At 43.2% G+C, this 15,083-nt stretch overlaps 1 protein-coding gene across 2 annotated transcripts in view; it reads left to right on the top strand.

Annotated features, from left to right (window-relative positions):
• LOC122792214 (protein argonaute-1) overlaps positions 1-15,083 on the top strand; it is a 1,920,205-nt gene that overhangs the window by 1,359,375 nt on the left and 545,747 nt on the right. For both annotated transcript variants that reach the window (XM_044059955.1, XM_044059956.1), the window contains exon 15: positions 3,447-3,641. In XM_044059955.1, the coding sequence (XP_043915890.1) occupies positions 3,447-3,641 (195 nt within the window). The remainder of the gene's footprint in view (positions 1-3,446; positions 3,642-15,083) is intronic.

Below are 15,083 nucleotides of genomic sequence, written 5' to 3'. Positions count from 1 at the left end.
TAGCTATCACATCAGCTAGACAGGTATCAGAGCTAGAGGCGTAGTCTGTTATGCCATCGTATTTGATTTTTCACAAAGACAGGGTGTCATTACATACTAATCCCTCCTTTGTCCCCAAAGTTTGTTCTAGTGCTACCTTAAACCAATCAATAGAACTCCCAGTTTTCTTCCCTAGCCACTGTAATGCAGCTGAGTACCGTTTTCATCAGCTAGACGTTCATAGACAACTACGTTTTTATCTACAGCGGACTAAGGCTTTCAGGAAATCAGATCAGTTATTCATTTCCTTTTCTGACTCTAGATTGGGCTTACCAGTTTCTAAAGTGACACAATCTAATTGGATTTCCAGTTGCATAGCCTTTATCTGTAGCTCGGAGGGCAAACATTTACCTTACAGGATCAAGGCTCATTCTACCAGGTCGCTATTTACCTCTGCAGCCTTTCAAGCCAGGGTACCACTTGATAATATTTGTGCAGCAGCTACGTGGGCTACTCCTCACACTTTTATTACACATTACAAATTGGATTTGGCATCCAGGGATAGAGCATCCTTTGACTCCACAGTGCTCAAGAGTATTTTCCAATGAGCCACCCAAGAATAAGGCGCTAGGGACGCTGTCCCATATGTAAAAATGAAGGTGAGATCGGACTACCTAACATAAAGAAGTTATGTACTCACCATAACGTTCCATATTGGTAGTCCATCTCACCCTTCATTTTTACCAACCCGCCCTCCTGCTCCCATCCTGGAAGATCTGGAAGTAATAATTTGGTTGCCCTTTGGTTGGAGACCATTTAGTATTGGTTGTTTTTATGGTTGTTATAGTGAGCAGCAAACAAGATCTGGGGATTGTACTGGTGCACCATGGGATACCTGTTTAGCCACGAGCCAACCAGAAGTCTTCCAGCTTGTAAATTGGCTGAGTTGGAGCCAAGGATTGGCTCTGAACCCATATGTAAAAATGAAGGGTGAGAAGGACTACCAACATGGAATGTTATGGTGAGTACATAACTTTTTTTTCTGGACATTGTCCATCAGTGGGGGTACTCAGGTAGATCTTTTTGCCTCCCCTCTGAACAGACAACTTCCTCTTTTTTGTGCCAGAGTCCCAAACCCTATGGCCTGGAAGGTGGATGGCACTGTCTTTTCCTTTTAAGAGCATGGTTTTCCATGTCTTCCCTCCCCTTCCTCTGATTTGAGGGTCCTCTTGGCCCCAGACAGCATTGGTACCACCTCCTTCACTTAGCCAGTGACGACCACCACAAGTTACCTCACAAGGTGGACCTTCTCACCCAAGATGAGGGGTCTCTGATCCATCCTTGCTTATCCACTCTTCAGCTGATGCTCTGGGTGATAGGATTTTCATCCCTTTTAGCCACCTCTTTCCTGAGGATGTGCTTAGGATTCTGCAGGAGGTCAAGAAATCATTTGTCCAAATGGAAGAGATGTTGTTTCTGGTGCCCTTCCTGTAACCAGGATCTGTGTTCAGTGGGGAATCTCTTTGGTTCTCTCTCATTTTTGTGACTTGCTCCATGCTGTGTTGGCATAATTTTCAGTTAAAGCTCACCTTTCAGCTATTTCTCTTCATCTGCCTTTGACTCATCCTCTAGCCTTAAACTTTGAGGTCAAACAATTTCTTAAAGTTGCCCTTCATATCAGGCCTCCAGGGAAGCCCATTCCACCTTCCTGGGACCTTAAGTTTGTGCATGATAATCTGACTAAGGCTTCTTTCAAGCCTGCATTTTCAGCTTCCTTGCAGCATTCTACTTGAAAGACTCTTTCTTTTAGCCTTTAGTACAGCTAAAAGAGTCTCTGAACTCCAGGCTCTTATGACTGTTCCTCCTTTCTTGGTTTTTCATAGGAAGAGGGTGTCTCTGTACTAATCCTTTTATGCCCAAGATGGTTAATGAGTTGCATCTTAGCTTATTAACTTGCTCTCCTTTTTTCCTTCTCTACAATCTGAAGTGAGAAGGTTCTTCAGACCTTGGATTTGCATATGCCGCTAAGATTTTATTTAGATGAGACTAAGGCCATTTGCAAATCTGAGCAGTTTTTTTTGTTTCCTGTCATTGAAGATCTTTGGGTTTTGCTGTTTCTAAGCAAATCATGTCCTCCTGGATCTCCAAGGCCATTTCTCTTTGTTCTTCCATTCATGGTAAATGGTCTTTCTACCTCTGTAAAGGCTCATTCAACTAGAGCTTTTTCCTCCTCTGGTGCCTTTTTCAAGGATTGAATGCTAATTCCTTCCTTGAGGCTGCTACTTGGACTTGGCTGTCCATACCTTCACTAAGCATTTCAAGCTGGATGTTGTTTGCAGGGAAAGAGCTGGCTTTGCCAGAGCTATCCTGCATGGGTTTTTAGAGGGCTCCTCTGCGCCTTCTCCCTCCCCAGTTTCCTCTTGAACAATTGTACTCTCCCTTATGTTGAGTACTTTAACAGTGGGTATGGAAGGACATAGTAGAGTTGTTTAAAATCTTACAATAACAGTAGATGTCCTTCCTTTCACTGTTGCAGTATTTGCTCCCGCCATCCTCCCCTTCTGCCCTTTTCTGTTCTTCTTGAATCTCAGGCCAGAGATTCTTTTCTTTTTTCCTCCTTCTGGATGCACATGTTGCTCTTGGTCCCTAGGGATATTCTGTTCCTCGTGGGGCTTTTCAGTTCTGAGGTATGTACATTCGTACGTCACCTTTATGCCCTACACCTTGTGCAGGGGAGTATAAGTGTGCCGTCTATAAATTCCAAAGGCTGTGGTATACTGGCCAGATGTTGAGCTATCCTTGGCAGGAGATTGCTTATGTTAAGAATCCTGCAACAGTGAAAAGTACATCTACTGTTCTGGTAAGATCTTGTGCAAGTTTACTTTCATATTGCCTGAGTCCTTCACCCAGGACAGCAAATGCAGGACATTTTGGCCCTTACTTCCCCAGAATTTCTCGTCACATAAGTTGTTTGTTTTCAGTTTTCCTCAGAGCATTCCAGTTCTGAAGCTGGGTCAATGGAAGTTTAGTTGGAATCCTACATTAGAATCAGATCAGTACTGCGGTAGCGTTGTCGCCTCGTAGCAAGACGTTTTCCCATTCGATTCTCAGCTAGAGCGTCTTCTGTGTGGAGGCATACGTGAATGGGGTTGAAGGTTGTGCGTCAGGGCTGGTAACCCAGTGCGTAAAAATCCACTACCAATCATTAGCAGACCGGAGTTCCGCTGTGGCGACCCCTAACCGGGAAAAGCCGAAAGACACAAAGTATGTAACTTTTTTGAACTGGACATTTCTTAGGATTTTAAATGTCAGTTGTGTAAACTCTGGATTGAATACAAATATTTTCTATTTTAAATCTAGGAAGGTAGACTGCTGGTAATGTTGATATTTGTTTAGCAACTTGCTGTTGTGTATTGTTACAGGCCCATATACTAGCTTTTAAGCTTTGTGAAAATGCTTTATTTTAGGTTGTAGGTAGTATGGATGCCCACCCAAGCCGCTATTGTGCAACAGTACGTGTGCAGCGTCCACGCCAGGAGATAATTGAAGATCTCTCCTACATGGTACGAGAGCTTCTTATCCAGTTTTATAAGTCAACACGCTTCAAGCCAACAAGAATCATCTTCTACCGAGATGGAGTTCCAGAAGGCCAGCTTCCACAGGTAGAGTGCAACCTTTTAGGTTTTATTTTTACGTAATTCAGACAGCTGCTAAGTTTTCATTCTTATCCTGCTTTTACATAACCTTTTGTCTTGCCTTTTGTACTTCAGTTGCCCTTTAACAGGCAGTCTGTTCAGCATTAGTCAGTATAAAAATCTGCTCATTTATATGTATTTTCAAACCTTTCTGTATTAGCTTCCTTGTATCCCTGTCTGGCTGTGCCAAGGGTTCACTACAATAATTATTACTGATTGTTTCATACCATTCTTTCCTTTTACTGGGTGCATTATTTATTCCAGAGTTCCATAGATTGTGTATTTGCATATTCATTAACCTACTGCTTTCTTTTTCTCTTACTTTTTCCTATTGATCATCATACTGATCACTGCTGCAGTAGCCTATGCAAAATTGGTTGCATCCTCCTAAAGGTATAACATCTGGCCAACTTCCAAAGCTTTAGGGCACCTTCCACTTGCCCAAACCATTAGCTTGAGCTGAGCTAATTAAAAGGCAGGTTTGGGCATTAAGCCCTTTATTGCTTTCCTGCCAGTGAAGAGAGTGCTCCTCTGTGGGTTTTTGAGGATTGGTAATCAGTTTGTGCTGTTCCATTGCTGGGCAGTTAAGTTTCCTTTGGGGAAACATCCATATTTAATGTTTTATTGTTTAAAGTAACATTCCTGTTAAGGAAATCATTTTTAAACTAGGATTTGTTTTGATGACTGTCACACAACTTTACTGTATTTTTAAGTAGGAGTGCATTTTTATTCTTGTCAGTTTAAAGGTTGTTAAAACCTGTTTAAATCTACATTTTTCTATGGAGAAACTGTATTTATTTTACTTTTGGGTGCTGGCAAAGTGTATTGAATTGCCTTTTCACTGTGTTTTGATTGGGAAAATACTTAGACTTATTTTTACCAGCTTGTGCTGCTTGACTTCACCAGGAAAGGAGCAGTATTTTGGCGTGACCATGGTCTAAATTACCTGTCCCATGGATAGTCCTTCCTGCTGCAAGAAGAAAGCTAACTAAGCAGCCCTGACCACTACAGCAGACTAGCAGTTTACCTCAGCTGCAGGTGTTTGCTCTGATCAAAGCTGATTCCTCTTGCTCATCATTTTCCCCAAATCCCTGTGTTTTCCCATACAACCACTATGGACCAGGGGTCAGCTATATCCTCTGTAACTGTTGAGGTCCCTTCAGTGGGAAAGGGAGAGACACTGTTGGTCTTGGGGAAGGAGACCAGGATGGTGCCCCTTTATAGCCTGAAAGTTGTGCTAAACCTTGGTGAAGCTGTTACTGCCAACAAATAAACATATTTACCCCTATTTTCCTGTCAAAAAGAGAAAGAAAAGTAAACATTTATCTTTTCTTGCACTAGCTCCACTGGACAGGAGTATTTTTCTTTTTGTGTCAGGCTCTGGGTATTTTACAGGCTACCAATCCTTATAAGGTAGTTTCTGGTAAAAGAAAAAAGGATTCCTCTTTTCCTGAAGAGATTTAAGAAACTGAATCTGTAGAAGAATGTGATAGGACAAATGCAGGTTTGTCGTCTCAGATATCTGATTCAGACTCAGAGTAACACATGGTGTTTGAATGTCCATGTGAGGATTCTCTTTCTGAGACTTTTTACAAAATGTGCCAGTATTTTTGGTGGGAGAAAACTTGGCTTTATCAGTCTCTCAGAAGATAGATTTGTTACAGTTGGAATTCACAAAATATTAATCTCCCCAGTGTTGGCAGCATTGGCAGATGTGTTTTACAGCCTGTTTGTCCCCGGCCGCCAACCTGGTGCACCTAAAAAGGCATATAGATTTAACAAACTTCCTTGATTTTATGCCCCCTCCCAGACCTCACCCAGCAGCTATAGTTTTAATTAATCCAGCTGCTGACAATCATTTTAATTCTAATCCTTCCCCTTCTGACTGTAAAGCATATACCCCACTTTATCCTTAATGTTTTGAAGGAGAATAAAAGGGAAAAAAGGTAACTGTAAATAAGAGTTTTTGTTATTAGTAATTGTATAAAACATATGTAGTGATGAACATATACATAGTAAAGCAGTTTTGTGTAGTGTGCAGTCTGATATTTTAAAGGGGGGGGGGGTCTCTTCAGTGACTGTTGTGTATGTTAATGTTATTAAGCAAGTATTTTCCTTGGTTGTAAGAAATATAGGCTTTACAGTAGAACAAAAGAAATGCTGGACAAATGCATGTTTAATGTTAATATGCTGTGATCTTGGGTTGCTGGAGTGGGATGTTAAAGTGTACTGATTGTAGTTTATGTATAATTAAGATAGTTTCTCATTTGTTCAAGGGTGAATGGCTAGACTAACACCCTTGGCTTAAGCTGTAAACCATTGTTTTTTTAAGCAAGTAGTTTTGAAAAATAAGACTAAGTGATTAAAGCTATGAAAAATGCCTGCTTCTTATATGTGCAAAGATTTTTTTCTTCCTGTTAGCAAGCGTTCAGTGGGAGTCCAGAAGTCTGCTGTTGAAGGCAGATGTTCTTCGTGTTTCACTATTGCAGTCATTACATTTGGGTAATCCTGCTGGCAGGTTGCCCTCAGTTGGCCTGAATCCCAAAGTCTTGGGTCCTGCATCGGCAGCTGTCGCCCCTTCCCTGACATCAGGTCGTCAGGGGTGTAAAAGAAGTAGCCGACGCCATTTTCTTCAGTCTTTCTTGCCGCGCGGTGCCCGAAGCAGAAGCAGTTTGCAAGTGCTGGTCGGCCGACTCCTGAGATTTTCATGTTAGAATTTCAGACCCGAAGTCTTCAATAAAGCTAAGTACCCCATTGGGGAAACATTTTTCTTGCTCCAGACCGATGTCCGAAAAAGTTAATAATTGTATATCTTGTGGAAAGCAAATACCTCATAAGGACTTTCATTCTTACTGTATTCCTTGCCTAGGCCCTGATAACGTTTCTGGTTGTCAGTTTTGTGCTAGATTTAACCAACGCACTATTAAGCGTCGGTATGATTTTGCTTTAAACTATTTTGGACGCTGGTTTAATTATCCAGAAATGTTGTCGGATAGCCATCCAACTACCGGAGTTCACAAAAAACGCAAAGAAAAGGAGAGAGATAAACAACCGAGGCCCAAAACCTACGACGAAGCTTCTCCTAAGCCAGTCGCCGGTTCTCAGTGAGGTGCTTTCGCAGCCCCTGATACCCGCTACTTTAGAGTCGCAGGCCGCTACCGACTCCCACGTGGAGTCTGCTATGCCGCTGGAAACTCAAGGTATTGGAGCCTCGGACACTATTCCCTCAGATGGGTCTGGAGCCGCTGAGCAGGCACTGGCTTCTGAGAGTGTATTCACACCTAAGCATCTTTACATTAAACCGACTTCAGCTTCAGAGTCAAAGACTAAAGCACCTTCTAAAGCAAAAAAACAAACTCAAGAGCCACGTGGACAGGCCTATATGCCCAAAAAACAGATGCTCAAGATGGCCAAAGACTTGATTACCTTGATCAGGGGTTCCCATCCCCCTCCTGATAAGAGGCCTAGACAAGAGACTGACTATGAATCTTCAGATCAGGTTTCTATTTCTTCTGATTCCTCTTCTGATCAGGAATATTCTCCCCCCCCCCCCCCCATGAGGATTCTGATGCTGAAGAATCTATACCTTCAGCTTCTCCTCCAGAGAACTATTCTTTTGGGGAAATCTTGCATACCATGAGGGAGCATTTCCACTGGGAGAGTCAAGATTTTTCAGAATCTAAAAAGAGGCTCAGGGATTTCCTTTTACTACCTCAACACAGGCCTCTAGTCATTCCACCTGTGTTAGACATTGTAGATGATGTGTTTTCGGAGTCTAGACTGACCCCTGACTCCTTACCTCCAGTTCCTGTTAAGCCTGACTGATATTACAGGGTTCCTGATGCTCATAGATTTCTTTTTAAAAACCCTGTGCAGACCCAGAAACTATTCCACAGGGTCCCAAAGGAGTTATGGCTTCCGTTGCAAAAAACCCTACCCCCTCTGACAGAGATTTTAGGGCACTGGGTAGATGGGAAAAAAGTTTACACATCTGCTACCTTGGCTATAAGGGCCTTAAACTGTCAGTTTCATATGCTCAAATATCAGCAACATGTCATGGCATTGCTTAAACAGAAAATGTTGTTAAACTCTGAATGTGCAGAAAACAAGGAAATGCAGGATTTATTGCATGCAGCTGAACAAGTTGGAAAGCATACTTTGCAATGTGGTTTTCGTTCTTTGGAGATCTCCTGCAGGGCTGCAGTTATGCGTTCTGTAATTAGGAGGCATGCTTGGTTAAAGGAACAAAATCTTCCTGATTATGTCAAAGTTAAATTATTAGATGCACCTTTACAGCATGATACTTTGTTTGGTGTTAAGGCAGAAGAGGTGTTAAAGAAAATGGAGGACAAAGCTAAATCTATGCAAACTGTCAAAGATTTTTTACAAGTACAGCCACCTAGGTTTAGTAGGCACTGGCCTACAAAGAATTGGTCCTTTCCTGTGTCAGACAGACCTCAAAGGGGCAGATCCAGACGCCCTAGAGGCAGATCCCAGACTCCAGGTTCATACAGGTCAAAGCAATGGGGTGCTTCTACCTCCAAAGTTGGAGAAGACAAATCACAACCATACAGGAAACAGTCCCAATGACTTCCCCCTGCCTGCACCAAGCACTTATCTCCTGGCAGCACCCTTAGGGGGAAAATTAGCACTTTTTTCTCAAAATTGGCACATTATAACCCATGACAAGTGGGTTCTAAATATAGTGTCACAAGACTACAAGTTCCATTTCCATACCCTGCCAGATCTGCCAAAAAATTAATGGGCAGAGGCGCAAAAACAAGTCTCATCCCTCATGGACATGGGGGCATTCAACAAGTACCAGAGCAAGAGCAGGGACATGGATTTTACTCGACTGTTCTTGGTACCCAGAAAGGACAAGACCTGGAGACCAATACTGGACCTATCTATTCTGAACACATTCTTGGATATGCCAAAATTCAAAATGTTGACTTTGCAGCAGCTTCTGCCCATGGTAGGCAAGAATGTTTGGCTTGTGACTTTAGACCTAAAGGAGGCATACCTGCATGTCCCAGTCAGACAGTCATGCAGACGATACCTCAGATTCAAGGTTGGCTCAATGCATTACCAATTCTCTGCACTGCCCTTTGGCTTATCTACTGCACCCAGGGTCTTTACAAAGTGGCTGGCACCAGTAATTGCATTCTGCAGACAGAGAAATGCAAATATATCCTTACTTGGACAACTGTCTTAATTCAAGCAGAGAACAAGGGCATTCTTCTACAGCATCTGGCATTTGTGAAAAGACTTCTAACATGCCTAGGGTACACAGTCAATGAAAATAAATCAAAACTAGTACCCTCTCAAGAGATAATATTCCTGGGTGCAAGCTTAAATACAACTGCCCAGATGGCTTATCTCACGCCAGACAAACAAAGGCAACTGACCACCTGTTTCAAAATGTTTGCAACAAAGGCCCAGTTATCTGCAAGAAAAATTCTGCAGGCTTTGGGCTTCATGGCATCCTACTAATTCCATATTCAAGACTGCATATGAGGAAGCTTCAATGGTACCTAAAAAGTGTTTGGACTCAACATTGCCACAGCCTGGAAACAATGATTACTCTCATTCCCTGCCTGCAGCAGGAGTTCCATTGGTGGGCGAAGGCTTGTCACCAGAACAAGGGACAGCCATTCACATTACCCCCAGCTAGGCAGACACTAACAATGGATGCATCAGATTATGCCTGGGGGGCCCACATGGCAGGAAGATGCATTTAGGGCACATGGTTCTCAAACCAAATGCATCTACATATCAATCAAAAAGAGATGCTAGCCGTTCAAAATGCCCTGACAGCCTTCAAGGACCTACTTCATCCGGGACAACTACTGATAAAGACAGACAACACCACGGTCATGTGGTATATAAACAAGCAGGGGGGCACACATTCTTACCCCCTTTTGAAGACTAGCCATGACTTTGTGGGACACAGCATTGACTTGCCAAGTACATCTGCAGGCACAATTCCTGCCAGGAAAGGAAAACACTCTGGCAGACTAAGCAGAAACCTCATGGATCCCCACGAGTGGCAGCTGGATCCACAAGTCTTCAGCATGATAAAAAGGAAATGGGGACGCCGGGCATAGATCTATTTGCCTCCCCTCACAACTACCAACTAAAATGATTCTGCACAAGGACTTATCGCAGACAAGCATGGAATGTGGACCCCCTATCAATATATGCCCTTCCTCCACTTCCTCTCCTCCCCAAGGTACTCCTAAAGGTCAGACAGGAGAAGCCAAAGATGATACTGATTGCCCCAGACTGGCCCCGCCAGTACTGGTATCCAGTCCTAAGGAACTTGTCTCAATGCCCAGCTTGGACCTTACCTCAAATATCTCATCTACTGTCCCAACAAAACAATCAGATCCTGCACAGCCAACTCGGTACTTTAAACCTGGCAGCATGGCAGATAATGTAGTCATACAAAACACACCTCTCAGTAAAGCTGTGATGGATGTCATTTTGGAAGCCAGAAGACCTAGCACTAGAAAATCTTATGCTGGAAAATGGAAGAGATTCTGTGCTTGGAACCAGGCACAAGGAACTGATACAGCTGTACCAGATATTCCTCAGATTTTGCAATACTTAACTGAGATGCTGGACAAAGGCCTATCTTTTTCATCAATTAAAATTCATGCCTCTGCCATTTCGGCTCATTACAATATAGAGCCACCAATCTTTTCTCATCCTTTATTAAAGCAGTACCTCAGAGGAGCTAAAAATTTAAGGCCTCCAAGGAGATCACCAATACCTGCATGGGACTTCAACTTTGTCTTTGAAAAACTCACCCTGCCTCCTTTTGAGCCAGCTGCTACTGCTGATGTGAAGTTTTTATCTTCGCAAACAGCTCTGCTCCTGGCAATAACTTCTGCAAGACGAGTTTCAGAGCTACAGGCACTCATGGCTGTGGAACCTTTTAGCATTTTTTATCCAGACAGGGTCTCTCTGAGGACAAACCCAACATTTATGCCTAAGGTGGTGTCGAGTGTGGCTCTTAACCAAACTATTCATCTGCCAACGTTTTATCCAAATCCACAGAACAAGGGGGAGAGAATTCTGCATTCTTTGGACGTGCACAGACAGCTTAGATTCTACTTGGACAGAACCAAAGTTTTCAGGAAGACAGAGCAATTACTAGTGGCATATGCTGCAGGATCACAAGGAAAGGCTATCTCAAAGCAGACTATTTGAAAGTGGATACGCCACTGCATTCATTTCTGCAATTTGCACCATGGCAAGCCAGCGCCTAAGGGCATTAGGCCACATTCAACCAGAGCTGCAGCCACTTCAGCAGCCTTTCTCAGGGGAGTACCAACCAAAGACATTTTAGAGGCTGCTACTTGGAGTTCAGTGCACACCTTCACAAAGCACTATCATCTGCCACTCTACTCTAAATCCAGGGCAGGTTTTGCCACTGCAGTTCTGCAGGGCCTCATAGCTGCTCCTAATGCTGTTTAGCTCCAGCCTCCCAACCATAGCTTTGGGACTCTACCCAAATGTAATGACTGCAACAGTGAAACACGAAGAACATAGTACAGTTATGTACACTTACCATAAATGTAGATGGTCGAGTGTATTCACTGTTGCAGTCCAGGTTACCCACCCCCCATCCCCCTTTTTTCTGCTGGAACTTTTCTTTCCTTCTCTGATTTATACAACCTATGTGGCGTATTTGCTTGTAGATGAAGGAAACATTTTTTATTGGTGCATGTATTTTTATATATATATATATATATATCTATATCTATATATATATATATATATATATATATATATATATATATATATATATATATGGGGGCACCTGACATCTGGGGGAAGAAAAACTGAAGAAAATGGCGTCTGCTGCTGCTTTTATACCCCTAACGTCATGGAAGGGGTGACAGCAGCCGACGCAGGACCCAAGACGTTGGAATTCAGGCCGACTGAGGGCAACCTGCCAGCAGGATTACCCAAATGTAATGACTGCAACAGTGAATACACTTGAACATCTACATTTATGGTAAGTGTACACAACTGTACTTTTTGCATTCAGTTCTGAGTGAAATTAACAGATTAATTGCTGACTTTTTACATGGAGACTGTTTGTCTGTACGTGCAAGCAGTTAATCTTAAGAGTTTTGAGCATTCCTTGCTGGAGAAAATGCAAAATTTAAAGGTACAATGAATGGCAAGCATTTCAGTGAAAACATAGATGTTCTTCGTCTTTCACTGTTGCAGACATCACATTTGGGTTATCTGCTTGCAGCAGCACTCAGTCGGCCCAATTAACAAAGTCTTAGGTCCTGCGTCGGTTGCTGTCTCTTCTTCCGTGACTTCAGGGCTACAAAACATCCAGCCGATGGCATTACACCAGTCTTTCTTGCCGTGCGGTGCCCGAAGCAGAAGCAGTTCGCAAGTGCCGGTCGTCCGACTCTCAAAATATTTGTTTTCGAGTTTCAGAACCAAAGTCTTCAACTGAAAGCCAAGTACCCCGTTGGGGAAACTTTTTCTTGCTCTAAACCGATGTCAGTAAAAGTAAATAATTGCATTACTTGTGGAAAGCAAATACCTCATAAAGATTTTCATTTGTACTGTATTCCTTGCCTAGGCCCTGACCACGGCGTACCTCACTGTCTGTTTTATGCCTTATTTAAACCACGAACTATCTGTCATTGGTATATTTTCGCTTCTAAATATTTTGGTGCTCGGTTCAATTATCCTGATATGTCTTTGGTAAGCCATCCAACTACCGACATTCCAAAAAAAAATGCAAAGATAGACAGAGACAGGCCGCCTAGGTCCAAAGCTGCTGACAATGATTCTCGTAAGCCAGTTCCCAGTTCGCCGGTACTCGAGGCACTTTCACAGCCCCTGATACCTGCTACTTCAGATTCGCAGGCCTCTACTGAGACCCATTCGGAGTCTGGTATGCCACGAGATGCTTCGACTGTGGAACCTGCGGATGTCTGTACCTTGGATGGGTCCGGAGCCGCTGTGCAGGCACCGGCTTATGAGGGTGTATTCAGGCCTACTGACTTGCATGTTAAACAGAAGCCATCTTCTTCTTCAAGGCCTAAAACTCAAACCATGCCTAAAACACTGACGCCCAGACCGCATGGTCAGGCCTCTATGCCTAAGAAACAAGAATGTCTGAAGACCTTATTACTTTAATCAGGGGAAGCCAGCCTTCCCCCTCCAAGAGACCTAGGACTGAGTTTGCTTATGATACTTCTGACCAGGATTCTGAATTTTTTGTTTCCTCTGATGACCAGGATTTACCCTTATCTACCTATGAGGATTGTGATGCTGAGGACTCTATTCCCTCTGCTCCCCCCCCCCCCAGAGGATTTCTCTTTTGATGAAACCTTGCATACTCTCAGGGAGCATTTTTGTTGGGAAAGTCAGGATTTCTCTGATTCTAAAAAGAGGTTTAGGGATTTCTTACTCCTGCCCCAGCACAGGCCTTTAGCCATACCTCCTGTACTAGACATTGTTGATGATGCCTTTTCAGAATCTAGCTTGGCCCCTGACTCTTTACCTCCGGCTCCCAGAAAACCTAATAGATATTACAGGGTCCAGGACTCTCACAAGTTCCTTTTTAAAAATCCTACTGCGGATCCTGAGACCATTTCACAGGGACCCAAGGGCATTAAAGCTACTACTGCCAAAAGTCCTACCCCCTCTGATAGAGACTCCAGGGAGCTGGATTGATGGGGTAAGAAGGTATACATTTCTGCAACTTTGGCCATTAGGGCCTTAAACTGCCAGTTTCATACGTTAAAGTATCAGCAGTATATTATTGGATTGCGTAAACAGAAAATGATGTTGATTCCTTATTCTGCTGAAAATAAGGATTTACAGGATTTACTGCATTCAGCTGAACAAGTTGGAAAACTTACTTTGCAATGTGGTTTTGATTCACTAGAGGCATCTTGCAAGGCTGCTGTAACTGGGTCTGTACTTAGAAGGCATGCTTTGCTTAAGGAGCAATCCTTGCCAGATCATGTTAAAGCTAAATTACTGGATGCTCCTTTAAACCAGGACCGCCTGTTTGGCAACAAGGTAGAAGTTCTTAAAAAGATGGAGAAAAAGCTAAATACGCAAACTGTTAGATTTTTTTACAAGTACACCTTCCAGGGTTTAGTTGGCATTGGCCTTCCAAAAATTGGTCCTTTCCTGCCTCTTTCAGAACTTCAGTCCAAACCCAGATCCAGTAGAGCTCCCAGGCTTCTGTCCCAGGGTACGCACAAGACTAAGCAGTGAGGGGTCTCCACTTCCAAATCTGGGAATAATAAAACTACTTTTTAAAACTTCCAAGCACTTATCAACTGACTGCCCCTTTGGAGGGAAAGACTGCTCTTCATGCAAAGAACTGGGAACTCATTACCCAGGACAAACGGGTTTTAAATATAGTGTCCCAGGGATACAAATTTCACTTCCACACGTTACCAACACCAAGTGGGTGTCCAGTTCTACCCGCAAATCAGTGGGCAGAGGCCCAAAAGCAAGTACTTTCTCTGTTAAGCATGGGGTCTATTCAGTTGGTACCAGAAGAAGAAAAGGGACAGGGTTTCTACTCAAGACTTTTTCTGGTACCCAGAAAAGTCAATTCATGGCATCCTATCCTGGACCTGTCTACTCTAAACACCTTTTTGGTGATTCCAAAATTCAAGATGCTGACTCTTCACCAGTTGCTCCCTATGCTAGGCAAAGACTCCTGGTTGACAACACTAGATTTAAAGGAAGCATACCCTCACATCCCAGTCAGTGAATCTTGCAGAAGATACCTACACTTCAAAGCAGGCTACACGCACTATCAGTTCTTTGCACTGCCCTTTGGCTTATCTACTGCGCCCAGGGTATTCACAAAGTGCCTAGCTCCATTCATTGCATTTTGCAGTCAAAGAAATATTCAAATATAGCCATACCTGGACGATTGTCTGTTTAATTCAGGCAGAAAGCCAGGACATACTGTTGAATCATCTGGCCTTTGTACAAAGGGTGCTAACTTGTCTGGAGTACACCATAAACAAAAAGAAATCACACCTGGTACCCTGTCAACAAATTATATTCCTGGGAGCAAGCTTGAATACAACTTCCCAGATGGCTTTTCTCACGTCAGAGAAACAAATTCATTTGACAACCTACTTCAAACAAGTGGCCACAAAAACCCTGCTGTCTGCAAGGCAAATACTACAAGCCTTGGGGTTCATGGCCACCTGCATTCTTCTAATTCCATATGCAAGAATGCATATGAGGAAACTACAATGGTATCTAAAAAGCCTATGGTGTCAACATTCTCAGGATCTAGAAACGATGATTCCTATCATACCTTGCCTGTGTCTAGAGTTCCTTTGGTGGGCAGAGGCCTGCCACCAAAACAAGGGACTACCATTCACACTA

This window comes from Protopterus annectens, chromosome 1.part2 (genome assembly GCF_019279795.1).
Source record: "Protopterus annectens isolate FY-2018-M chromosome 1.part2, PAN1.0, whole genome shotgun sequence".
In the NCBI taxonomy this organism is placed as follows: domain Eukaryota; kingdom Metazoa; phylum Chordata; order Ceratodontiformes; family Protopteridae; genus Protopterus; species Protopterus annectens.
This window is presented reverse-complemented; position numbering and strand designations above follow the sequence as displayed.